The 26214-nt window shown below is 39.0% G+C and overlaps 2 protein-coding genes across 2 annotated transcripts in view; one reads left to right on the forward strand and one right to left on the reverse strand.

Annotated features, from left to right (window-relative positions):
- Window positions 1-7425, reverse strand: part of ARHGAP29 (Rho GTPase activating protein 29) — a 78242-nt gene extending 70817 nt beyond the window's left edge. The window contains 1 exon segment of the mRNA XM_040564804.1: window positions 7341-7425. The gene's annotated coding sequence lies outside the window, so the exon portion shown is untranslated.
- Window positions 7426-7576: 151 nt separating this feature from the next.
- The window catches only part of ABCD3 (ATP binding cassette subfamily D member 3), a 30892-nt gene continuing 12254 nt past the window's right edge, over window positions 7577-26214 (forward strand). The window contains exons 1-7 of the mRNA XM_040564806.1: window positions 7577-7912; window positions 19895-19931; window positions 22241-22339; window positions 23135-23223; window positions 24403-24472; window positions 25140-25237; window positions 25901-26024. Coding sequence (XP_040420740.1) covers window positions 7794-7912; window positions 19895-19931; window positions 22241-22339; window positions 23135-23223; window positions 24403-24472; window positions 25140-25237; window positions 25901-26024 — 636 coding nt within the window. The 5' untranslated portion in view covers window positions 7577-7793. The remainder of the gene's footprint in view (window positions 7913-19894; window positions 19932-22240; window positions 22340-23134; window positions 23224-24402; window positions 24473-25139; window positions 25238-25900; window positions 26025-26214) is intronic.

The following is a 26214-nucleotide window of genomic DNA, read 5'->3' on the forward strand; positions in this document are numbered from 1 at the left end:
GAATAGTCACAAGCATAGAAGAATTTTCTGTTTTTATGGCAGAGGTTGACTAAGAGTTTTGTGCTACATCTGAGTTCTCATTTGCATTACTACTACCTTGAGAAAGCAAACAAACAAAACCTACAGTCAAAGCAAGTCTTTGAAGAGCTAGTTTGACTTCCCAAACCCAAGAATTCACTACCATGTATCCAGTTTTTGAGTTCTTTTCCAGAACTCAATTTTTATTAATTAGCATCTGGGAAGAAATCCTGAGCTACTGTGTTTAGGTTGGGTGTTGGTCAAAATATTTCATGCTCTTGGAGGAAACTCTGTAGATTTAAAGCAAACTTTAGAGCATTTTAACCCTTATTCTCACACTTGTTCAACTTCTATTTCCTACTAGTTATCTTGCAAATTCTGAGAGCACAAGCGACAGTATCCCTAAAATGTTAATGCTGTGCTCATTGTGGGATTGCACTTTGCATTCAAAAGGAAGATGACAAATCTAGAACGTTTGGAGAAGAACCTTCAAGTTTAGATTATTATCCAAAAGTTTGAAAAGATGAATTAAATTTTATAGAACCAGTGAAGTACTGCTTATGTAACCACAACTGAATAAACTTGGCATCTATGGCTTGCTATTGTGATTGGGAGGTCCTATTATCCATCTCTGGAATTTCTAGGGAATGACTGTTAAATTTAAACTATGTTTGTAGGAACCCTCACCACTTCTGTTTACTCTTTCCCTAGACCTTTTTTGCTTGTTTTAACCTTTCTTGTTCTTCTGAGATTTCATTTATTAACTTGTTTACCTTCTTTATCCAAGGCAGAAGTCACAGTGCTCCACTTTCTATAAAATCCTACTTTATTCGGGCATTCAATCTTTTCCAGATACTGTCCTCCCAGCAGAGGAGAGAGAACAGGCAGTGGTTGTGCTACACTGCTACCAAAGCCTTATTTCTGTTACTAACAGAAGCTTCCAATTTTCCTTAATGAGAAGGAAAAAATAAAGATGTATGTTTCTGAAGAAGTAAAGGTCCACCAGTAAGTAGAACTATTGCTTTAACGTACAGTGGCACAGATGAGCCCATTGAACATCCATCTGAGAAACAGCGATTTAAATGGTGTCTGAAGTAACCTGTGCAAAACGTGCTTACAAGGGATCCTCAGAACTTGTGTCTTGATCTTTTGCCTGCTTTTAACATTTTCATTCATCTTTCTCTTCCCAGGACCGTAGGGCTTTTTGTATTGAAAGGTATTTCAATACAACCAGGACAACATAACTGTTCTGCTTCTGATTTACTCAGGCAGTCACATGAGTCAAGCCTGATTTACAATTTCAGATCTGGAAAATCTAATACGCTTAAAGATTAGGGAGGGGACAGGTGTTCCCCAAGGACAAATGTATGGCACAACTAAGTTCAGGAAAAGAACTAAGAGGATTAAGTTAGTTTCTTTTTGCTTAGTTAACACCGACAACTATTAAAGGTTTGGTCCATACATAGTATTGCTTATTTTTGCTGCCTGTTTATGCTATTCTCAACAAGTTAGTGTGAGATCAAATAGGGTGTGTAGGGTAGTGCATTAACAAATCTGGGATAATAACATGCAAACTTGCCTTTACTTGTGGTAAAAGCTCACTCTCATCTTCAGATAAGAGGGCAATGACATTTGACTTGTAATGATGTAATTTGGATGATGATTTACTTAATAGTTAAACTGTGTATTTTCTATTTATATATTCGGCATTAAAATGGACTGTGTGGGTTCAGTCTTGCTGAGCTGGAGCAAAGAATCCTGCCCTACCCTATAAACTCTGCCCTAGCTGGCAGGCAGGTAGGATGAGCTTTCAGCTGTGGCTTAGGGTGTAGCTCTACGTAGGAAGGAACAGAGAATTTTCTCACGTTGGTTAGACATACAACTTTATGCCTTAAGGCAGAAGAGTAATATGATTTTTTTTTCCTTCTGCTGGAATGGGATAAAACTTCACTGTTCATTTTTTTGTATGAAAGATGATTTTTTTTCTGTATCAATAAAGGAAAAAGTGCATTTGTATACATCCACATGTGTATATTTACATACCTGCAGAGACTTTCACCATTTTTTCTAAAACATGTAAAGCACTGGCCTATATAGTATGAGGGCAAAAGTCTTGAAGGGTAATGCATTTCGACAGTTTTCTACATTATATTCCCTGAGGAATTCAGTTTCAAATTTTAATTTCCTGTGGACACGAGCTATACTAGAAAGCTGTGTAAGCAGTATCTCTGCACACTGAACAAGTGAAAACATGTTTAACTGCAAGCATCGTCTTGGGCACTAGTAATCTAAATGACTTATCCTAGTCATTTGTCATTAAATATAATACCGGTATCATCACAGAACTACTACTAGTACCAATATATAATACACATAAGTAATAAACACTATTAGTAGCAGATGTTGGTAGCAATATGTAATAGTAGTAACATGTACTAGTCATGTCCCTTTTTTAAAGAACGCCAGCACTCTTTCTACGTGTCTTCATGGAGAGGAGCTTTATATTTAACAGTTTACTATTTTCTTCACATTCCTTACGGATCCACTTTCTGCATCTATTGTTTTTGATCCCATACTTATTTAAGAAAAGCATACTTGTTTCACATTTCTGATTTTTCCTCACTAAATTACACATTTTATTACCTGTTCCACAATATATTAAGAACATATTTCTTCCTGCCTGTCCCATTCAACTAAGAGGGTTTCCATGTTAATAACCTTATTTCCCTGGCCTTTTTCATTCCTCTCTTTCTATACCATCTTTTTGAAGTCAATCCGGATGGTCCTAAAGGTACCTTCCAGTCCAATTTTTCACAATTTTATGATCTTTAACCAACACTGAAGTCTCTGTTGGTCTCCTCAATCAAATTCAAAGATGCACCATTTTTTGTACTTTCTGTACAGTTCCATTGAATTCGCTATTTTCCTGTCACTTGACAAATCATTGATATTTGCCACACTATTGCTGCTTCATTTGGTGAATACACAGTTATTTAGTATTCATTTGTAATATTGAATTCACTTGTAATCAGTATCTAGCTCTAGACTTTAATGAACACCATCCAAATACTATGCAAAATTTAAAAATATGTTATTAAATGCTAAGTACTTTAAGAATTACTATGTTTAGAGCAAGCTCCACTTAACTGCAACTACTTGGTAGCACAGAATGCTTCTGTAAATGTATCTCTGATATATCTCATGCTGTTCTTAAAATGAGAAAATGCAAATTACTATCAATTGTTTCTCCTACACTCATAGACTCACAGAATATCCTGGATCCAGGAAGGGACCCACATCTCCTCCACCATAAATTGCTAGCTCAGGTACCACAGGTTCCTAGGTCTAGACAGTTCCATGTTGTAGCTCATCAAATTTAAGTACCTTCTTTCAACCTTTTTCCCCTCCAGTCAGTTAGTTCTAAATCCCTCCTTTCTGTTTATCTCACTAGCTCAGTGTCATCCTTCTGTTTTGCAACACACATCCAGTGTGGTCTTGCTCAACCATTTGATTCCTTCCCATTACCAGAATCATTGTTCAGCCCCTCTAATCTCCTTGCTCAACTGGTCTCTAAACCCTTCTTCCACTGGCTTCCTGACCAAGGTGTCTCAGTTGCCTGTCCTACATGCTGTCTTGCTAAGACACTCCAGTTTCTGCAGCCCTTCTTCACCAATTTCTTGTCAAGCCCTTTATTTTTTTTTCTGGTCTCAATTTTGCCTCATCTTACTTGTATTCATTTCATCCCTTACTTGGTCTTCCTCCAGCATTCAGATCAATGGGATTATTCTTCAAGCCAAAAACTGAGGCCCCACTCAAATCACAGATCAAACTCATGGTATAATCAGCATATATTTCACGGAGGTGGAGGCTTGATTTTTGAGTGGCTGATAGCATATCCACATTACTTCACCCACACTGGAGTTTCAAGCTGTGTAACTAAACATATAACGATTCCATTTGGTTGGTATTAGCTGTATTGATGAGCTTGTCATTGGAATACTCCACTCACCACACACATGCATACACTGATACTTAATTAAATGTAGCTTAGCTTCAGAGGTGTTTTTCTTCTGTTAAAAATCAAGCAAGAAATTAATACTGTGGCATGTTACTTCAGTAGAACTGACAAAACCTTATCATTTAACGTTGGTGCCTGCACAAATGGAGTAATCATTAATTTCCCTGCAACCCATGCCAAATTCTAAAACTATAAGCTAAGAATGGCTGGATATATGTAAGAGAGAACACACATTTGACAGAAGACAACATGACAATCCCTGGAACTGTTCCTCTTGCTCTGCTAGTTATTGAGTTTTCAAATATTGCAGTACTCAACATCAAACAAGTGAACAATCTTACTGAATTTATATGGGCTTAGAAATCAAGCAAGTACAGGTCTACAGATTGGAGACCAGCACTATACAAACTACTTTCAAACTTAACTTATATATGCTGTACAGTTTGCATCTTACAGCTTACTTCAACTTACATAAATTAATCTAATTCTTCTGACACCTTTCACAACACTTGTAAATTGCTCTCCCTAATATTAATGTTACATTGGACCGACAATAAACAGCATGATTTTCATTTAATTATTAGATATGTTGCTCTCAGAATGTAGTTGGTTGTTGTACGCCAAGTGCCAACAGCAAATAATACAGGTTCTTCCTGTTCTGAGAGAAACCAAATCAGAGCATCTTATTTGTTAACCCAGACTACATTAAAAAATAAAAAAGGTATTCACATAATTATTAGTGGGATAAAACACTCTGTACAAGTTTCTTATGTTCCTGTCTTAGAGACGCTTCCTAAAATTCAACAGGCTAAAATCAGTATTGACAGAGGACACGATTTGAGAGTCTGAACTGTTTAGCAATTTTTTTACTACTATTTATTACACAGACATTTCACTTATTGTGAAACACATTATGTTTTGCCCACTCAAGTATTAGTGGGGTTGCACTGCAAAACTTGTCAAAAGCTCTTGTATTTTAACCTGGATCAACTGCCTGACTCTCTTCTGTCTCACGGTGTTAATTTTCTGAGTTATTTCATAAGCTGGTCTCACAAACTGGCATAACTGAGAATGTGTCATCCTGTGTAGAAAAAAGTAGCCAGCTTGGCTGGGAAGTGTTTACATGGATAGTGCTGCTTGACACTTCAGACACAGGACCATAGCCTAACACTTGCTGTTACGAGGTCTCCTTATTTCCTTTACTGGGTTTTAGGCTTTAATAGTAAATAAGCTTTTTTCTTCCTACAGACTTCAGTCTTCCATAGCGCTATTTTAAGTGCAAATAGCTTTCTTTCTATGAATGTTCTTACACAGCCAATGAGAAGTTGAACCATACCGTGGACCATATCAAAAGCACAGTTATCAATTTGTTCTTCCTTCTTCTAAGAAACTGTATGTGCCATCATTAATACAGATGACAGTCCTGGTACTGTTTGCTTTGCTTTCTTCCAAGCTACCTGTCCACCTCTAGCTTTTATATTTGAAATACATTTTAATTAATGTTGTTGTTACTTGCTACCTTGGAAAACTCTCACAGTTGCCTTCTACCAAGAATGCCAAGAACAGAAAGTGGCTGCAATGTGTAAGTATTGAAATGCAGAAGATCTCAAACTGCAGAACAAAGAAGGAATTTCTGCCACAAAAGCATTTGATCAGTGTGAGTGATTTTATCAAGAATATGCTTATCCATGAGTGTAGCTGTAAGTCAATGAAATAATGGATCAATAAAAACCTCATGTTTTACACTAAGTGCACAGTTACATTAGGAATAACTAACAAAGCTAGTTACACAAAGTAGCAAAAAGCAACACTGAAAAATGGAGACAAAGTAGAAGAAACAGTAGAGGACTGGATGCATGGTACAAGTTTCTTAAAAAAGATGATACGTATATGTAAAATTATTTAAAGACAAGTTAGAAGAAAAATATGTAATAGGACATGGTATTGGGCAGCCTTAAAAAGTGAAATAAGGACGCTGAAGAAGATAAACATAGCAGAACACAAGTCACATAGACAAGCAAACAACAAAGGTCAGCATGGCCCAAATAGATGGACGTTGAATGTAAATAAAGTTGGACTATATTAGATTGCTAGTTCTGTGGAAAGGTGCAACCAACCTCAGGTTATGGAGAGAAGAGGATTTGTAAAGAAACAGGCCACAATACCACCCAGCTTTTGATCTCAGCACGCATAGAGAGATGAAAAGTAGCCGCAAAACTGTAAGATTCAGAAAACCTGAAAATTTGTAGACTTTCATTTTCATAGTGATATGAATATAGGAAATTTGATTTGATGAGGAAACGACCTCTTTTTAGGTTCTTACACTTACCTCCTGCCAAAGTATCCAAGGCTTAAGAAAACATGACAGGACCTCCAACTTTGAGCAACATATACAGCAAAATCTTGATATGCAATAAACTTAATAATGTTTTCTGATTCTGCTGTATATTTTCCTTAGGATCAGAAAACAACTTAAATAGTTTATGATTTTTCCCTTAAAACACAAATGATGCTTTAAAACAGAGAGATTACCAGTTTGAGGTTACACAACAAATTAATGCCATAAAACTAGATTAAACAGCCCTGACTCCGGTGCTGTAGAAAATGTGAACAATTTGATGTTTTGAGAATCCAGTTTTGGCTCCAAAAAATAAACTTGCCCCCAAATGCCTGATGATACCAAGGATGTGGAGAGAGAATGAGAAAGAAAAGTATATGTGGTGATTCACTATGAAGAAACAGATTATTTCTCAATCAACTGCAGCTTCAGCCCTGCTACTCCTGGCATACATATTTGAAAGAAATATGAATATTTGAGAAATGGACTGACCTATGCACACAATCTGATACTACAATGACAAAAATGCAACATTCAAAAGTATTTAAATATTTTTAAAAGCCTTTATCAAAAGCTTTTCTCAGACTAAAAGCAGATACCTTGATTTTAACTTCATTGTGTTCTGCATTTAAAAGGTTGACCAGAGTAATTGTCATTCCAGCGTCAACCATCGCACCAGTACAGGCTCTAAACGTAAGATCGACCCGATCCTGCATGAGGTACCGACACTTCATCGCAGTATCAGGTGTCTTTTTGAGGGCTATGTCCCCAGAGGGGATGATCTAATCTAAACACGGTTCTGCTGGCACGGGTGTTTTGCTGGGATAACTCAATGTGTCAAACTGTTATCGACTCTGAGGGAAAAAGCACTGCGCGAGTCTAACTGGTTTTGTAGGGGCTGGCTGGCACGGCCGCACCTGGTGTGGCTCCGACTGACGGTGTCAGGGATTGTTTGCCCGTACTCACGCAGCTGACGGCTTGTTCCGCCCTCTCAACGTTAACCTTGGCAGCTGCTCGCATAGCCCTAAAAAACAGCAGGGCAAAACTCACACGAGAAAGCTCTCGGGAAGGTTTATTTCGCGTTGCCTCTACAGGCGGGCAGCGCTCACCCCGTGTCCGGCGGGGAGGCCACAGCGGACGCCGAGGCTCCCGGCCCAGGGGCGCGGCCGGGACCCCGGGAGGCCCCTCAGGCGGCCCGGCCTCCGGCGGCGGGGCGAGGCTGCGGTCGGGGAACCTCCCCCTTGCCTTTCACCCGCTGCCCGCGGCCCGGCGGGGCCTGAGGACGGAGCTGTTCGCCGTCGCTCCCATTGCACAACCCGCCCGCGGCCCGCCCCTCGTCCCGGCATTCCCAGCGCCCGCTCGGCTCGGCACGGCTCGGCTCGGCTCGGCTCGGCGGGGCTCAGCGCCTGCACTCGCGCCATGGCCGCCTACAGCAAGTACCTCACCGTGCGCCATTCCGCCATCGCCGGCGCCACCACGGCCGCCGCCTGCGCGCTGCTCTGCCTGCTCAACAAGCGGCGGGCGGCCGCCCAGCACGGGTGAGCGAGCCGGGCCGGGGAGGGTGGGGGGCGGCCCCGGGGGGACGGAGCCGGAGCCGGGGCCGGGGCCGGGGCCGGGGCCGGGGCCGGCCTCGGCCTGGAGGCCCGAGCCGGGGCAGCTGCCGGCCTCCTCCCGGGGAGAGGTCCGCAGGGAGGCTCCGGAGCTCCCCGTCCTCTAGGTGCGGCCGCGCATCCGAGCGCCGCCGCCTCGTTGCTCAAATTCTCCTCGTTTGTTCCATTTTCTCCTCAGTGGACTAACAGTGACGAGCAGGTGACTTTTTAGGTGCGTCCTGTCTGCACAGGCAAGTAGTGGAGCCGAGTTGTTCCTCAAACACGGCCGTGTGGCAGTAGGGTATGCTGACAGCCCTTACAAAGAGCTTGTAGCTGCTTCTCATACCTGTGAGGGTGTTGTACAGGTACATGTGTGCTCCTGTCTGTCTGCCAGCCCTCCGTGAAGCACTTGGCTACCACAACGTGCAGCAGATCAAGGATGTGCTCCCCACTTGATCCTTTGATGATTTCAGTGTCTTTGTGGATGTAGTTTGCTGATCATATACAGACGACCTGCTGTGTTACAGTGGTACAGTTAGATGTTGTGTGGTTACTATAACCTTATCCCAGTGCTAAATCTTGATGGTGAAATGGGCTTACCCAACAGACTTAAGTAATAACATACCTGCAGTTAAGCAACAATCTAGTGTTATTTTACCTAACTCCTTTCATATACATGATATCTTTAGAGCTTTGTGAAGTTAGGTAACTTTGTCATATAACACACCACTGATCAGTAGCATAACTGTTTACGGAATTTGCTACGTTTTGTTGTTTCCATAAGAATAGAAGCGAGATCCCAAGTAGAGTTACTCTTTTATCAAACTCATAGGGAAGGATGGTCTTTTTCAAGTATCTCTGCTGAGGTTAGTAAAATAACACTGTAAAAAGGTGAAAAGCTATATAGAAGGGCTTGAAAGTGATGAGCTGGGAGTATTATTGGTACTGTAATGCAAGATTTTCACACTTAGCATATGGTAATGGTGTTTGTAAGAAAGACAAGGCCAAGCAGATATTCTGGGAGAATCTACTTCAGATTCTTCAGATGAAGAGTGTGCTTTTAAAGAGAACCTCCTGATTGCTCTCCCTTTGTTGAGGAGCACACACTAGATTACATTCAGTTTGGAGCACATCTCCAAATGTAGATGGAGGTCAAGTGTAGTTTTGAAGTACATTTAGTATACTCCAAGCACTAGTATTGAGTTGATAGAGTAGGCTAGAACTTGTCCAAAGTCATCTCCCTACCCCTGAAATCTGTAATGTGGGTTACGTCCACCTTTAGTCTCGTTAGTTCATGTATCATTCATTTCCTAATGCTTTGTTGCTAATGTAAATTATAGCATACTTTTGGAAAGGACTGTCATTGTACCTTTAAGATTGTGCCAATTCTTTATATGTTCCAGCACACTTGTGCTGGTATATGATACTGACATAAAATAATAAGCGGTAAACCTTCATGCAAGGTTTACCTGGGTTGTCCCTATGAAGTGTTTTTTTGCAGGTCTCCTGATGTTGATCTGCAGGATTTGACAAGAGCAGTGCTGCTGTTAGTTTGAGGGTGTTGGGTATGCTGAAACTGAGCGTTAGCCTTACACTGAAGATTGTATTTAGAATGCATTCCTGCTGTATGGATCGTCTGATTTTGCTAGGTAGAGTGTTAAAATCTGAGGTGTTCATATGTATTAGCCATATCAAACACTGCTTCAAGATTAGTGACAGCTGGAAAGTGGAGAAGATTGATAAATTACATTCAGCAGTTGAATGGAGTTGAGATGGTCTGACCTGATCTGTCCCTTTTCTTCTATCTGTATTTCAGTCATCCAGATACTTCATCCTTTATCTTTACTGCTGCAATCTTCCTCTTAAGCCATTTTTTCCTCAAACCTGGTAGAAAATGTAGTTGCTAAAACAAGTACCATGTGTACCAACTAGGTTGTTCCACCTGTGTGTGTTGGTTTGTGCTTTTGAATCCTTCCACAGTGTAGTTCTTAGTACTGCTACCGTATTGTGGCTGTAGATTCCAAACTCTATATCCGCCATTCAGTTCTTTCAAAAAGAGCTGTGCTGCTGCATGAATGTTGTTTTTGAGGATGTTTTTTTTGCCATTGGTTGTCATTCTTTTCTTCGTGTTTCCTTGTGTGGCAAATCTTGCCAGGAGCCTTACAGAATGCTACCTATCAAGACTAGGCGGTAAGTAAGCTATATTGCCTACACCACTTGCCTAGACAAAAACATCGACTTATTATCATTGCCTTGTCCTCGTTTAGTCTTATTAGTTCATGTATCATTCATTTCCTAATGCTTTGTTGCTAACTTAAATTATAGCATACTTTTGGGAAGGACTGTCATTGTGCCAAATCTTTATGTATTCCAGCATACTTGTGCTGGTATATGGTATTGGCACATAATAATAAGTGGTAAACCATCATGCAATAATGATAAAAAATCTCCAGGGCCTAGTGTGCCCTCTAATTTGTGTTGCGTTTTTCTCAGAGTCTTTGAGAGAGAGAAGTTGAGAGAGTACGGCTGGCCTAAATTTATTTACTTCTTCAAAAGGAGAAGGATTTTGTCTGGCAATCTACATAGTCTGTATAAGAACTGTATTGTATCTGCAGCATGAGGTTGGCTCAGAAAAGCAAGTGAGTAGTAGCAACCTATGGGATAGTTCAGTTTTACGTGTGTGAATTCCTTCGTTCACCTTAGTATATAATGCCAGAAAACGTTGTCTTGTTCAGTGTGAGATGAACTTCAGCTTCTTGAATTCAGAAAGGTGAAGTTGTGACTGTGAGCCCCTTAAAGGCAAAGGTAAATGTTGCAGACTTGAAATTTGAAAATGTTGCAGACCAGTGTTTTGCTGTTCACTTTCAAGTGAATCATGTAAGGGTTCTAGTGCGACTGTAAACTTTACCTGCAAAACTTACTTGTTCCTAGTATAGCTTAAATATATATACCTCAAGTATGTATAAGTATAAATACTTAAATTCAGAATAAGATACACTATTATATCATGCTTTCCCAGAATAACTTCTTTCTTCATGTCTGCTGGCAGGCTGACAATAGCTCAGTATCACTGCTGACCAAAGTTAAGAAATGATAAAAATATAAAATGCAAATGAAAAAAACACATACCATATTTTAGCAAATCAAATATCTGTTAAATCTGTAACATATCAAGAACAGACTTATCATACGCAGACTTTGTATTGTGTGTGTTAATTGTGATGTGGAATAGTCAACTGTAGAAATTAGAGTAGGAAAAAGGGACAACTTCCACCTACATTTCTGCTGTCAGACAATAGGAGCAAGGTCCAGTACAACTCATATCAAGTAGTAATGTATGAATAATTAAGCTGTATGTTATGCTAACCTACCTTAGTAGGTCAAAGATCCCTTAATTAGTGTTAGTTAGATAAGTCACAGCTGTTCTTCTGTAGTACCTATTACATTGCTCATCAGTTTTGCAGGACTGAGAGGTGGCATCCCTTGCAATTTACAATATATTTTAACCACAACTTCCTAAATTCCTCCAAAAAGGCATGATGTAGAACTGTTTGCTTGTAGTAAATAACTTGCCAGTATTTCATGTTACTTCCTCAAGTAAAGCGTAGAAATAAAAAACTGCACTGTTTCTCCATTTGAGTTGCTGTCCTCAAAAAGTCTGGTTCCTTGGAAAAGCTTTCATTTCCTGGGAGAGAGGAAGTTATGTGTAAATGCAATTATGGCTTCGGTTGTAGTATTGGCAGTCTTCTTAGAGTTATAAGAAGTTCTCTTTTGAGAAGCTACGTTATTCTGGGTATATAATGCAGGAACAGGGAAAATTAATTGTGGCATTAGTCAATCCTGATCTGTTTCTGCAAGCACAAGTGGCTGCAGCTCTCATCTGTGTCTGACAATTGAAAAATCTTGATTCTGTTTAGGGAAATTACTTGTAAAATCTTTTTTAAAGACTAGTGGTACTATTTTTTTCACTATTGAGTATCGAAGAAAGATTTGAAGTGTAAAAGAACAAAGGAAAACCAGTCGAAGTCAGATCAGGTCTGTACTTTGTTCGCTGTAAGATTTAATAAAAAAAAAAAAAAGTTTAATGCCCAAGACCTTGCCACTGAGCAAGGTCTGAGAAGATTGGGTTTTGGAATTGATTTTTTTTAAGTAATGGAAGTACTGAAATAAAACTTTGAACTAATCTTAACAATTTTTCTAAATGATCACATATTCTGGTCTAATACAAGTGCTGTTTGGATGTGTGCAAATCAAACAAATGTTTTTCTTTTTAAGAGCTGCTGTTACTATGGGTAGCAGTTTGTTGCTATGAAATGCAATTGGCTTCAACCTTATGGACAATGCATGAGTGGGGTTTGTAATCCGTACTTGTGTGACATTAAAAACAAGCAAGACGGTTGAAATGTTGAGCCCCTCTTCAGCCCTTCTCCCTGCTTCTCGACCTTTATCTTTCTGCTTCTCCTCTTCGGTTCACCCAACCATTTTATGTCTTTAAACAAAGACAGTAAGTCCCTAGTGGGTATCAGCAGTCAAAAAGATGGTAAATGATGAAATAGGATTATACATTATAGGACTGTAAAATGGAAGGGGGGGTGGGAGGGAGCAAGCCTATGCTGTATAAGGTGTAAAATAGAATGAAGTTAATATATTATCTTTCATCCCCAAAAGTCTAACCCTGTGTTCTATGAGCTTTGTCTTGAATGCTAGACATTACTGCCTAGAACAAGAAGCAGAATATTTGCTTAAGATTTGATTGCTTCAGAAATAAAATTTTAATGGGTGTTACATAAAAAAGCTGGGCATTGTCTGTTAATCCCCCCAGAAAGAATTGTTCCTGATCTCTATGTGGTTTAAAATAAAGTAGTTATAAAAATGGAGAATGTACTTAGATTAAGTATTTAACACTTACAGATTTCTGCTGGAAGAGGGACTGAAAGGAGTATTAGGAGGTAGTTAAGGTAAAGAGTTTGGAACTGTAAGATTAGCAAATGAGAATATGGAGAATATAGGAGGAATTTATAGTAAATGGCAAGGTGCCAAAATAAAACATTTCTAAGATCTGTTCCTAGAGACACTGGCCTTTCCTATCACCTAATATGTCCATTAGAATTCAAGGGGATGCCAGAGTATGGATATTTAGTTTTCTATAAATTCAACTTCTGAAATCTAGGTGTTTTCTGTCCGTCCTGTGTGGGAAAGAAATGCAGAAGGGAAGAAAAACGTTTGCTTGGGTTTTTAGAGTTTAGGTCTGCCTAAAGCAATGGGAGAGGCTCGTTTGTGTTGAGAGGAATAAGCAGAGCTGCTGAGGCAGCGTGCATCAGACAGGGCTTTACGCAGGTCATCTCAGGTGGTGCGTTGCCCATGTGCTTGCCTCTTGTTGGGCTTCCCAGCCCTGGGCCGCTGGCAGTGGGAGTGGGTGTGCTGCTGGTGCCATCGGTGGGGCTGCCCGTCAGCTTGGTGGTGCTCGGTACAAGCGCAGCCAGAAGTGACAAAAACTTGTACAAATGCTTGGAAATGTAGTTACAGAAGTTAAAACCTAACAAGTGGCAGTTGTAACTTAAAGCAAGTCACACTTTTGTTTAATTCTATGTTTGAGTTATTCTCTTTTGTTAACATGCCTTGTTTCTTTAGATTCGGAGAGCCTGGCTTGAGTGCTTAGCACAAAGGGGCCTGTTCTGGTTTGGAGTCCCCATGGCTGTTTGACAAAAAGGGGGAGGTTATGTTACAGCGGATGAATACACCGCTTACATGCATGTAGAAGCTTTAAGGAGAATCTGTGCTTCTTTGCGAAGTGGTTTAAGAAGGTGTCAAGAAAAACTGCAGCTACATTAAGGTAGGCCTATCCAGAATGGGAATGGGACTGTTCAGTCCACTACTTCATACATGTGCACAAAACCAAACATAAAAAAATAAAACATCACACATGCTGAAACATAGAGATAGGATTACCAGAAAAAGCATCTAAAATCTAATCTTGTAGGAAAAAAACCAACTGCCTGGGGCTCAGGAAACCTGTTTTTACCTGGAGGCTAAGGAGGCAGGAGAAACCAGATGGCTCGGGTCTACTCCTAGCATTCAAACTGCCTTTGTTTGGAGCCTGGGTAGTTAATTAGTGGTTTCTCTTTCACTAAATCGCGTAAAATGACTGCTCTCAATGCCAAATCGAGTGTAAGAGTGTGTAATAGTGTGAAGCAGATTTTTTCTCCACTTTGCAGAAAGCAGGAAATAAATTACAAGTCTTTTTCCACTGTTGTACATGAGCGAGAGCTACAGCCACAGCTTAGATCAAAGCACAAGCTTATGGAAAAACTAATAGCTTTTGCCTTTTTCCTTTGTGTTACTCTGTTACTGAGATGCAGGCTTCTACTGAAACGGACATTTTTCTCTAGAACATTGCTGCTTGGCTGCCTTCTAAAATCTATATAGAAACTTCCAGTGCAGCGAGGAGTCAGCGCTCGGCTTGCAGTTACATAGCTGTGACCTTCTCAGTCCCTGTCCTGCTTGCCTGAATGCATTCTCTCACATTATTTTTGGTTATGCTGCAACCTAGAGCCAAGACAATTTTCTCTTGGTTTCTGTGTGCGCTCAGGGTGTCCTGTGTAAGTGGGCGTGCTTTCGGAGTGTGCCTGTGCTTCTGAGTAAGGTCGCTGCCCTTGACCCAAGGTAACTGAGCTGTTGCTGCCTCTCGTGCTGTGTGCAGTGTGAAGCTGTCTGCCAGTGACTGTGCTGGGAGGTTTGTGCTATGCGATTCTCAACACGTGTTACTCCTTCACGCTGTAACAGTGCATGCAATTGAACAGTGCGTGCAATCTTCAGTTGTTTGAGTTGTATTCTGCCTTTACAATGTCAGTGGTATTCCAACTATGAAATGAACTGAAAACTGCACCTAGAATCGTGCATGGTCTGCAAAAGACAAACACAAGAGCTGCTTAGGGGTAACAACCATCTGAAAAGCTCCATTTACCCCTATAACAGACACTTCTTCGTCCTGCATTGAGCAGAAGCTTGGCAGCCTACTCCACAGAAGGCAGGTAGCATGACCTGAACTTTGTACTTTCTCCACAGTTACACGCGGCATACCATTTTCAACCCCAAATTTCCTTTTCACCCATCATTAAACTGGAAGACTTGCTTATCTCGTTGTCTGCAATTCCACGTGGTTGTGCCTAGCTCGGTGTACATTGCTTCCACAGAATTTAAATGAATGTTATTCTGGAAACAGATGGATAATCCTAGAAGCTGTAATTCTTTAACTTTCCTGTTTGCTAATAAATGCCACAGAGCTACTAGTACTCCTGAGACCTTTCAGTAACTAGATAGTCTCTGGAAGACTTTTCCCAGTGCTTCTCAAATCACTTTCTTCTGCAGTAGTGTTGAGAGTGATCCTTTTTGAGTAACCACCATTGCGGCCTGTTTCTTTAGGAAGAATAGTTCTACTGATAAGGAAATACAGAGGCAAACACAAAACCAAGTGACCAACACTGACTTGCAAGTTGAAATTGCACAGTATTATCATCTTCAAGTTTTGTGCTTCACTGCTTCCCTTAAAGGGGGATCAGCTGCCAAATGCCTGTGCACAGTCCTGAAACCACATCAGCTTCTTTAAAATATCTTGCATTTTTTTTACCTCATTGTGTTTCTTGATGTTGGGGGAAGGTGTTTTGTTTTTATTACCTGCTATTTATTAGGTAAGTACTTAACTATTTACTTATTTTTAGTGAGTTGCTATTTATTCAGTAACCATGCATGTATAAATGACAAGTTTGGCATAGCTGTTAACCAAGTACTGCTGATAGCTTCCTTGGCTTGCCATACGTACATTTGTTGTAAAAGCTCTTGTGCAGTTAGATAGCAGGCTACATATGGGATGTTCCTTTCCCTGAAATTTCTTCGTGCGATACATGTCTCATTGTATCTCTGGCCTTCTCTTTTTTTTTTTTAAAGTTGTAGAAACATAGAATGAATTGCAGAATAATTCGGTGTAGAAGAGACCTCTGTGTGTCACTTAATCCAAGTGTGTGCTCAAAGCAAGATCTGCATTGGAAGTTTGTCTGCTTGTCATCTACTTGCTACTTAGTGAAGCCAGTTATTTCATTACTGTGCTGGTAGGCCTTTTTTTTCTTAATTCTCCAGCAGTACCCTTAGTTTCAGTTCATGTGAAACTCTTCCAGGTGGGAAAACAGAAGAGCAAGCAGCCATTGGAGATAAGTTTTATTAAGGAATAATTCCGCTACAGAAGTCTTTATTCCTCTTGTATGCTGAGAGAAAAAAAGCTAGGCTTTACATTTCTACGGGGTTTGTTATTTTGGAGGAATAAATTAATAGGGCATTTCAATATACATATTTTTGTGTAATCTTGACTAATGTTACTGTATTAATTTGTGTTTGAGTCATGCTTTCAAAATATTCTCTCCATCTGTAAACTGCCATGATTCAGTTTAAAATCAGATTGTTTTTAAGCTGCAAAGTTAGGCATTCATAAGTTCAAAAACTTAGTAATTTACTTTGCTGGATGTCATTGCTTTATGGCATATGTCATAGTGTTTCGGCTTTATTCTTGTTGCTGTAGGTGCTCTTAAGTATTTATTCTTGTACCCTTATTCTGTCACCTTAACTTTTTTTTTGTCGACTAAAACAAGGTCTTGTATTCTCCTGCTCTCTGTAATCTAACTGTTGAATTCTGCTTGGTAAAATCTAATGTCCCAGGGGAACTCTTCTCTAGAGTTTTTTAAAAAGTGTGTGTGTGGGACTTTCTGTTGTAGAGGGAGAAGGTGGAAAATGAATGGTGACAGGTCACTGCACGGTTTAGACCTCAAGGTAAAGAGGAACTGAAGTGTGTTCCTTATGGGACATCTGTCGTGTCACTGCTAAATCCAGCATTACTTCCATCCAGACTGTCTGGAAGTTGCTCTTACTTGGTATTTCTCGTTACACCAGCCAGTCAGCCTCAGGATGTCTGCTCTCAGGAAGGGTTTCATGTCAGTATCCTGTGGTGGAGTGAGAGCAGCTGTGCTACAGCTTGGAAGTAGAGCTCTTCTGCAGTTCAATACTATTCCTACAATTCAGGCAGCTAGTAATTGAATAATTATGTGACAAACTGTACTAACCTGAGCTGTACCCGTATCTGTTATTCTGCCATGTCACTAGGCATCAACAGCACTTGAGCTTTGAGGCCCACCTCTGACAGGCCCATTATCTCAAATGAAAAGCACCATTTAACTCAGACTGGAGGGTGGTGTGTGTGGATAGGGTAATCTCTCAGATGAACCTGGCAGTAAAAAGCAGCATTATGTTTCTATTCCAATCAGCCCTTACTACTCAAACATGACCCCTGCACTGGAGAAGTCACTTGCAGCAGAGGATTTGGACAGCACGTAGCAGTTACCCTCCTTCAGCGCTAAGGTTTGAGGTGCTCCAGCACCAAGTAAGAAAGAGGGCTGGAGTAATAGAGAACTGCATTGATTCAAATGACAGAGCTCTCTGCTGCAACAAGATAGTCTTGTTGCATTCTTGCTGACTAATTTGGTCTTTAAATTCAATGGGAATGCAACCACAATTCTCTCACACAAACTTGTACAATAGTATAATGGGGTCTGGAGTAGCGCCAGTTTTCAGTCTCGCTGAAGAAGTGAGACTTTGGGAAGGAAAGTTCTGCAGTTTATTCAAGGCAGAGCTATGGCAGAGTCTCTTGTTGAAAGCAAAGTAGTTTTACTTTTTAAAGTAACAATGGACTAATTTTGTTAATATTGAGAACAACTTTATGGAGCTGTGTAGCCAGTTATTTTTTTGCATCTAGACAATCCACAGATCAGATGTAAGATTTGTTTTCTTTCTTGTTGAAGCATTAGTCTTGTTTTGAGCTTGCATGATCTTTTAAAAAGGAAAAGCACTGAAAACCTGATGAAAATAGAGCTTTAAGTTACGTTTACTTAATTTTTATCTTAAACTTTATAAATATAAACTCTTAAGTAAATGTAAGTTCACAAATATAAGGTCACTATTTCTGGACAATTCTTTTCCATTAATAAACAATCAGTTTCAGATGAGTTCAGTCATTTCAGCTACTGTAGGAAAAAGTGTTTTAATAAATACATCAAAGGTTTTTAACTGCCACAACAGTTGTGGGCCCCATGTTCCTAATATTACTGTTTTGATGTATTTGCTTCTGATCCTTTTAAAGGTGCAATAGTTGTATATTGAATGTTGTGACTTCAAACATTGGCTAGCCTTGAAGCAAGGAAGGTAGGATTTATGCATTACTGCAAGTCATGAATCATCCAGAAAAATACCCGCTTAGTTTGATCATAAACTCCTAAGAGTACTACTTTTCTCCTTGTCCCAAACCAGATGTGATTGAACTCCTAATCAGATCCATGCTTAGGGCATTTTTAAAAATAGGTTACTGTTTTGTACCTTGAAAAATTAACAGATGTGTTGAGGAGGAAAGAAGTTTCTTGTACCAGCAGTCATCACTCCGACATCACCAGGATGTAGTCTCTTAACTAAGCTGTTCCTTAGGCTTTGCACGCTGTTACCATTTCCAGACATTTCCATTGCGTTACATCTGTTCTGAAGCTTTGTTTCTCTCCTGTCTGCCATCTACTGTCTGTCATGTTCTTTGCTCTGTGTTTTGCACAAGTAGTCTTACAAGATTTTTATCTTCTCCTCTCAGGCTTATGTCTCACCATTACCTTTAATTAAGTTCTCGTTAAACTGGCATCTCTTCCTTCTCGCTTTCCTGGTCTCTTCTTTTTTCATATTCTGCTGCCTTGCCTCTTCCTTCCTTGTAATTAAGTTACTTTTCTTCATTGGTCAATGGCATTCAGATCTGTAGTCTAATCATGGCAAATTAAACTAGCCATAGTTTCATCCTAGGTACTTCCTTCATGGTGCTTTGAAGCACCAGTGCAAGGTGCTGGTGCTGGCAGAGGTGTGGGGTAACTGGTCACGGGGCGGCCTGCAGTTGTTTCGATGTTGAAGGTAGAAGCACAGTGCCTTTCTTGGTTTCTGCTGCCCTGTCACTTCCTAGGTGCTGTCTTGCAACTGTATGAATATTGCAGTTTTGAGGTCAGCCTAATGATAATGTATTGTATGATATGGCAGCTTACAATGTAATATGGGTAGCTGTCACGTTTAAGCTCCCTAATGCATGAACTCTCCCCGTGGCTTCATGTGCTTATTTGATACTTGAATGGTCAGAAAGGAAGGCAAACTATAACTGTATTACATGCCAGCCTGCATTTTTATAAAAGGGAAAAAAGAATACCATTGTATTTTTGGATGATTGTTTAGTACTAGTTGATAAATGTTTTTCCTCTAATTGCTCTGGAAGATGCGGGGAGAGGAAAAAGGACAGAGGGAAAACCAGCTCCCCTTCCATTGCGCGTCTTTACAGAACCTTGGTTTCACAGGATCTAGCTTTTTTTCCCCCTGCAGCACAGGCTTATGAATAAATAATCTTTACATGTAGTAAAATTAGTTATTTGGAAGTAAAATACCATGCAAAACAAATCTGTTTGGCTTGTGTAGATAGTGTGAAACATTGAAGTTGGATCGCTGAATCTGCATTCATGTAATTTCATTTGTAGTCACTGGAACCTCATAGCCATACCTGCAAAGTATGTGTTACAGGCATAAAAACACTGGGCGTTGAGGCTACAAAAGACAAGGTGAAGCCAAACTTGGAGATGAGAGAGGTAGCTTTCCTGCATGAAACCAAGTGGCAGAAGGGGTAGCATTTCATGGAAACAGTATAAAAGTAGCATGTAAGTTTGACACAAAGGGTAGTTGTACTGTGAAGACACTGTGTTGCTTTGAAATAAATAGATAGGGATATAATTGTAAGCTTTTGTTTTTGTCTCCTGCATGTAGAGATCAAGACTAAGAACTTTTTGCTAATAAAAAGTAAAATACTTTATTTTTCTTCTACAGTAAAAGAAGTGGAAAACAATCACTGCAGACCAATGAGGTAATTATTCCTTCATGTGTTGTTATTGTAATAATTTTAAATGCTATTGATATTTTTTTACTTTCAGTCCCAACAGTTTTATTTTGGACAGTAGGATGGGTATGATGCAAATATGGCTTGCATGATACCTTCAGACTTGCATTGGTGAAACAAGTGGAGGAATGAGATGAATCACATATGGCTGAAATTTGCATAAGAGCTTGATGTGTACCATGTGCTTTTTCATCTCTTCATGCTTTATGAACATTTAAGGACTAGTTTTGTAAGTTTGACTACATGCTTAGCAACAAATAGCTGCCTGTAGATTTGGTGGGATCTGTAATTGCTTTCTATTTAAGAGGGAAAAAAAAAGTATGCAACGTGATGTAGTCTGACCATTTCTAAAAAGTAATTCTCATAGGAGGTTTGGCATTTTCCTGATTTGTGTGTTCATTTATTTTCAAAAGGGTGTATCCCTTTTAGTCAAGTTTTTTTCATGTTAAAATAAAATACAACAGTTAGCCCAAAGGGCAGAGCCCATGATTAGAAGTATAGGGTCCTGTCATGGTATGAATAAATAACTATTCCAAATACTTCAGTCTTTGTTGAAATCTCGAGAAGAGGCTTGCACTGGTTATATACTAAGATGTATGCAAGTATCATCATGGTAGCTTTTAGCCAGACCTTTACTGCAGTATCTGCCATAAAAAATTGATTCACAGACCAATAGCTATTTTTACAAATTTTAACTAGCTGTCTGTTATTCCTAACCATCTTGGATGTAATTGTACTCAATGAGGTATAAACAGTGTAAGGAAATACCTGTGGGAAAGAAGATACTGGAATTAGTGTAAGTTCAACACAAAGGTAGAAACAGGGAAGACATGATTAAAGAGGAAGGAGAATAAGTTCAGCTCAAACATCAGGTACATATAGCCAAGTATTCCTAGAAACGTTGCACATCAGATGCCATGTTTGTCTTTTCTGTTCCAAACAAAGCAGTAACTTTGTAGTGTCATGCTTCATACAACCTTGACAGTAGTCTTTGTTTGGACTGGCTTGAATTTCTGCATAAAAATTATTAGTTAAAATATTTTACCACTTACTGTAAAGCATCCTGTCAGAACAGAAATTTTATCTGTAGTTTCTATTCATACATGCTTGTTTAAAAGGGACAGAGCTCTGGCTGTCTTCTTCCTATAGAAAACAAGCTTAGGCTTATTCCGAGAGCATTCAGAGTAAATTGGTGTTTGCTGGGGCTCAGAGCTTGCACTTGTTGCTTATCACATTGCATATGAGAACAGCAAGTGAAGAGATTAAGTTAGACCCTCTGTGCAAGCTTCTGGGGTTTAATAATACTTGGGAATTGGAGGGGGGAGAGAGAAAAGATGAGTGCTTGATAGCATTGTCCAAATTGACTAATGGTGAAACAGAAGCTTTTTCTTTCTACTTTGCTTGTCTTCACTATACTGTTTCTCTAGGTTTTTCTTTCAGATTTCCTGTTACATTATTAATATGATGATATACTGATAATTTCTGTTTCGTACACATCTTGGGTAGCAAAGACAGCGGTATTAGATTAATAAAACAGGACTTGTTTTAAGTACACACGTATGCCCTTTTGGTCTGTTTTCAGGACTGAATCCTTATGTCACAACTGTAGAAGAAAAGAAAGAAAAGATCTGGACCATTACTTTGTTAAAATACTCAGTTGAGACAGGAGATAGGGCTATGTGATTTAAAAAAGATGTAACTGACACATGAAAAAAGAGGTACTTGAGTGTGGGAGGGGGTGGTTTAAGTCTAGTAGATTTATTTCTCAAAAACAGTGTAATGCAATCCCAGAGAAGTAAAGGAATAACAAATGCTCGATCCACTTGAAGCAAGTTAGTGCTATACAGTCAAGGAGTTTAAACTGTTGATGGTCTAGAGAAAAGATGGAATACATCTTTAAAAATACTGGCAGATGATGTCTTCCTGAGACACGCAACTTTAAGAGATAGCAAATTGCATTGTAGCCTATAATTGGATGTTTTAATGCTGTGGTCTGCATTGTTTGTGTATTACTTTTAACATAAAATTGAAATAAATATAATTTAGCATCATGGCAGCTATTTCCTATTGCAATTTGTTCTGATGGCTTAGTTCTTAACATTTCTGGTAGCTGTTAAGGCATACAATCCTAATTCATAAGTTTCATTTAACTTGTGTCTTAAATTGGCAGGAAAAATTGCAAATGCTGCAGAAAGAAAGTAGCTGTAAATAATGAGGATAGGGAAAGTATTGCATCATTTAAACTTACTTTGTTTTACTTGTTCTATGTGGAACAGAAGGAGGGAAAGAAGGAGCGAGCAATGGTGGACAGAGTGTTTATTGCAAGAATATGTCGAATTCTGAAAATAATGGTCCCTAGAGCACTTTGTAAAGAGGTAAGCATTGCCTACAGTTACAAATAAAAGTGAGTAGTTCTGGAGTCATGTTTTCTCTTGCAATTACGCTAGATTTTAAGTGAAAACACGTATCTTGCTTTAATAGGACCAAGTTGTAATACATATTTTAAAATAGCAACATAACATATACATACAAAAATCTACATTCATGTTTGGTTGTTAGATCACTTAAAAAGTTCCATTCTGGTTTTAATTGCAAGGTAAGCCATTGGCCGTCAGCGAGTAACTACTGCCTGTAGCATATGTTTTAAAAGAGCATCCAGGTTTTGCTTGATTCAATGCAAGGTAGTCCACTTCTCCCTGTAAGTGCTTCACATCTGTAAATAGTGTGCTGTTTGTCCATAACTTTGCTTTTGTAACTTATGTGTAGGCCATCTGACCACGAAGTCAAATTGTCCCTGCAAAGAAAGTCTGTTAACAGCATTTCAGGAAAGCTATGCAAACTAGAATTTAGCGTGATATGACTGTTTGCCTCAGCATCCTAGTCATGGTTTCCAGAACACTTAAGTTTGCTTTTAAAAAAAAAAAAAAAATCCAACCTGGATGAAAAGGGAGAGCGCTGACAGCTCACATACGAAAAGGAAGCACAAAGAATGTGGAAGCAGGGATGGGCTACTGAGAAAGAGCATGGAGATATTAGGCATACAAGGATGGGGTTTGGAAAGTCAAAGTTCATGAGGGATTAGAACTAGCAAGAGATTTGATGGACAGCTAAGAAAAAATGTGGTAACTCTTATCCATTGTTTAACTGTTATGTTTCTATTTTTGTACTAGACAGGTTATTTGCTGCTTATTGCTGTGATGCTGGTAGTCCGCACATATTGTGATATTTGGATGATTCAAAATGGAACGGTCATTGAAAGGTATCCATAAACTTCTTTAAAATATTTTGTCTCATGTATGACAGGGAGCGTAGCCTGATTCAGACACTTTATTCCTTTCTTATTGCTTTTATAAGCAGTTGGAAACAGGTATAGTCATGATTTTAAGGGGAGAGAATTCTATGTTTTTTGAAAAGGAAAAATAATTCATTTTTGAAAGTGCCCAATAGCAGAATAATAACTTATTTTTTTAAGCCAAATTTACCTCTTAGTAAATGATTTTTCAGTCTTTTCGTCACTTTGTGTACACTGACTAGAGAGTACTTTAGAATAGTGGTATAGTAAATTTTCAGTGAGGTCAATATACAGGTCATTATAGATCTGAAACAGAATTTTGGACCTTTTGACCTACATAGTTTTAAAGTTCAAAATGACATTGTATTACAGGAGAGACTTTTAGAGCTTTGTAGAATGGATATTGATTCTCTTCTGTGATGCTCTTCTGTGTGCCTGTCCCTGCCTTCTTCCCTCTACCATTTTGCTTATTTTTTCTTCTATAAAAGCCAAAAAAAAAAAGTATCTCTAAATTTATTTTTTCAAGTGTTAGTGTTTTAATTTTAGCTTGAAAATTTACAAGAAAATGAACACGCAGCTGCATTTCTTTGGGAATGCTTTGCAGATAAGGCTAAAAAAAATCCTTTCTTTTAATTAGTCACAGGTAGTTGTTGTTTATCTGTGTATTATATCTCCTGTCCAGTTAAAGGGATTTGACAACTGGTTATTATGCAGCAATTCATACGCTCTGTTCTCAGTTTTGCTCCTTATTACCCTGTTTTCCTTTTTTTTGCCTTCTCTTGCATATGTTTACTGGGTTTTTGTCATCCTTCTTCAATTTTACACATTTATTAAACTTGCAAAAAATGAGTGCTACAGCAGCACCCCAGCCTGACCAGATCAAAGAGGGAAAGGAACTGGTATTCTGTGACCCGGTATCTCTGAGCCCGTAATGGAAGCAGTTACTGCAGGAACAGAAGGCTGGTAGTTGCTTACAGTGGGTCAGTTACCACTTAACTTACAAAAGTTTGTCATACTTGATCCTACTAGATGTCTTCACCATGTTTTTTTTCCTCTGCTATGTGGTCCACTGAGAATTTGTTCACCGAAGGAGTACTAGTTTATAGTTTCTTTTGTAAATAACGCTTAGCTTATGGTTGTTTGCAGTGCTATCATTGGTCGTAGCAGAAAAGATTTCAAGAAATACTTGTTCAACTTCATTGCCGCAATGCCTGCTGTAAGTGTTTTTCTTGTGTCATTCTTTTAGTAGAAAATATTTTAAATGTTAGTTAAGAATTTGAGGACAAGATCTAAAATGAGTCTCAGAATCAATGGGAAATTGTTTTACATGAAGATCTGTATTAAACAGATTTCATTTTCTGACGCAATTTTTCTGACATAACTTTTTCTGCGTAATAACATTCTGTGGATTTAGTCTTCAAGTTTTAAATTTCTTACAGCTTTTTCTAATTTTTTTCCTCACTATCTTTCCTTCAGCATGTCGACATCTGACCCCCACCACATAAAAGTAATTGTTACTACTGAATAGATAATGTACCTGCTTTACAATAGATTTTAAAATGAATTGACCGTTTTACAGTAGTTAAAGGATTGTTAAATGATCAAGATATGTTTATTATATCTTTATCCAAGCTAAAGATATGTTAACTGAACGTTGGTTTATATTAGATCTTTTGATGTGCTGAATCCCACTGAGAACTGGAGTTGTCAAAAATGTAGGTACAAATCAGTGGTCCTGCAGACACTGTATGGTTGGTGTTAACAGTATTGTTGACTCTAAGGGGACAATTTACCTGCTTCAGAGTGTTTGCATAATCTATGCTGCAAACTGATCGAGCTAAATTGTCTTCCTGCCTAAATATTGAAATACTATCTCTTTATAGATTTCCTTAGTGAATAACTTCTTGAAATATGGTCTAAATGAATTGAAACTCTGCTTCCGAGTAAGACTCACCAGATACCTCTATGAGGAATATCTTAAGTAAGTAACACCTGGTTCTTAAACCATTAGATATTAACTAAATTGATCAAAATCAAAACAAATCATTTTAAGCCCATAGTAAGAAGGTAGCATGGTGCTTAGTAGCTATATTGTTTAGAAGAGGCTTTTGATTACAATTAAGGAAAAGTGGTTTATCTAGGTTTTGTATGGTACCAGGTACAAACACAGCAGAGTCTGTGTTTGTCAATGGGACACAAAAAGTACGCACTGTACTGCTTCTATTAGTAGGTGAAAGTAACCGAGGGACTTGGGGAGTTTATTTAGTGGTAATAATCCTGCAAACTGGATTGGGTGCATGAACTGCATGCAGTAGCTTCTTATATTCTTCAGCACTGAGTTTAGGTTGTCAGGTATGCTGATGCAGTGTTCATAAAGATTTTCTAACTCTAAATGCAACACCAGTGCATAGAGCAGTCTGGAGCTGAGCTTCAACCAAGACAACATCCGGGAGCCTAAACAGTCCTGTAGGATTTAATGTGGATCTCTTCACACAGAAGCATGAGCTATGTTGACTCCATACAGTCATTAAATGTCTGCACTGCTTTCCCCCTTATTGTATGATGTAAGAGGTTTCCAAATATTTGAGATCCCAAGGTACTGATTTTTTTCCCTACCTCTTAACTAACCATTGTTTTGTTTCAGAGCTTATACATACTACAAAATGGGAAATCTGGACAACAGAATAGCTAATCCAGATCAACTCCTTACACAGGATGTGGAAAAATTCTGTAACAGTGTAGTGGACCTGTACTCAAACCTTAGTAAGGTAAGTCTTTTCAGAGAGAACCTTGAGTAATAGCTGTGGATGCTTGTAACCTTATGTCAGAGCTCAAAACTATTGCTTGCGTTTAAGTGTGTATTTGCCTGGGGTATAGTGCTGGAAAAAAAAACTGTTTAAGGTAATATATTGTAATCTTTCTTTTTCTCTGCAGTTTCTGTGATCTCTGCTAAAGCAC

This window comes from Cygnus olor, chromosome 8 (genome assembly GCF_009769625.2).
Source record: "Cygnus olor isolate bCygOlo1 chromosome 8, bCygOlo1.pri.v2, whole genome shotgun sequence".
NCBI classification, from domain to species: domain Eukaryota; kingdom Metazoa; phylum Chordata; class Aves; order Anseriformes; family Anatidae; genus Cygnus; species Cygnus olor.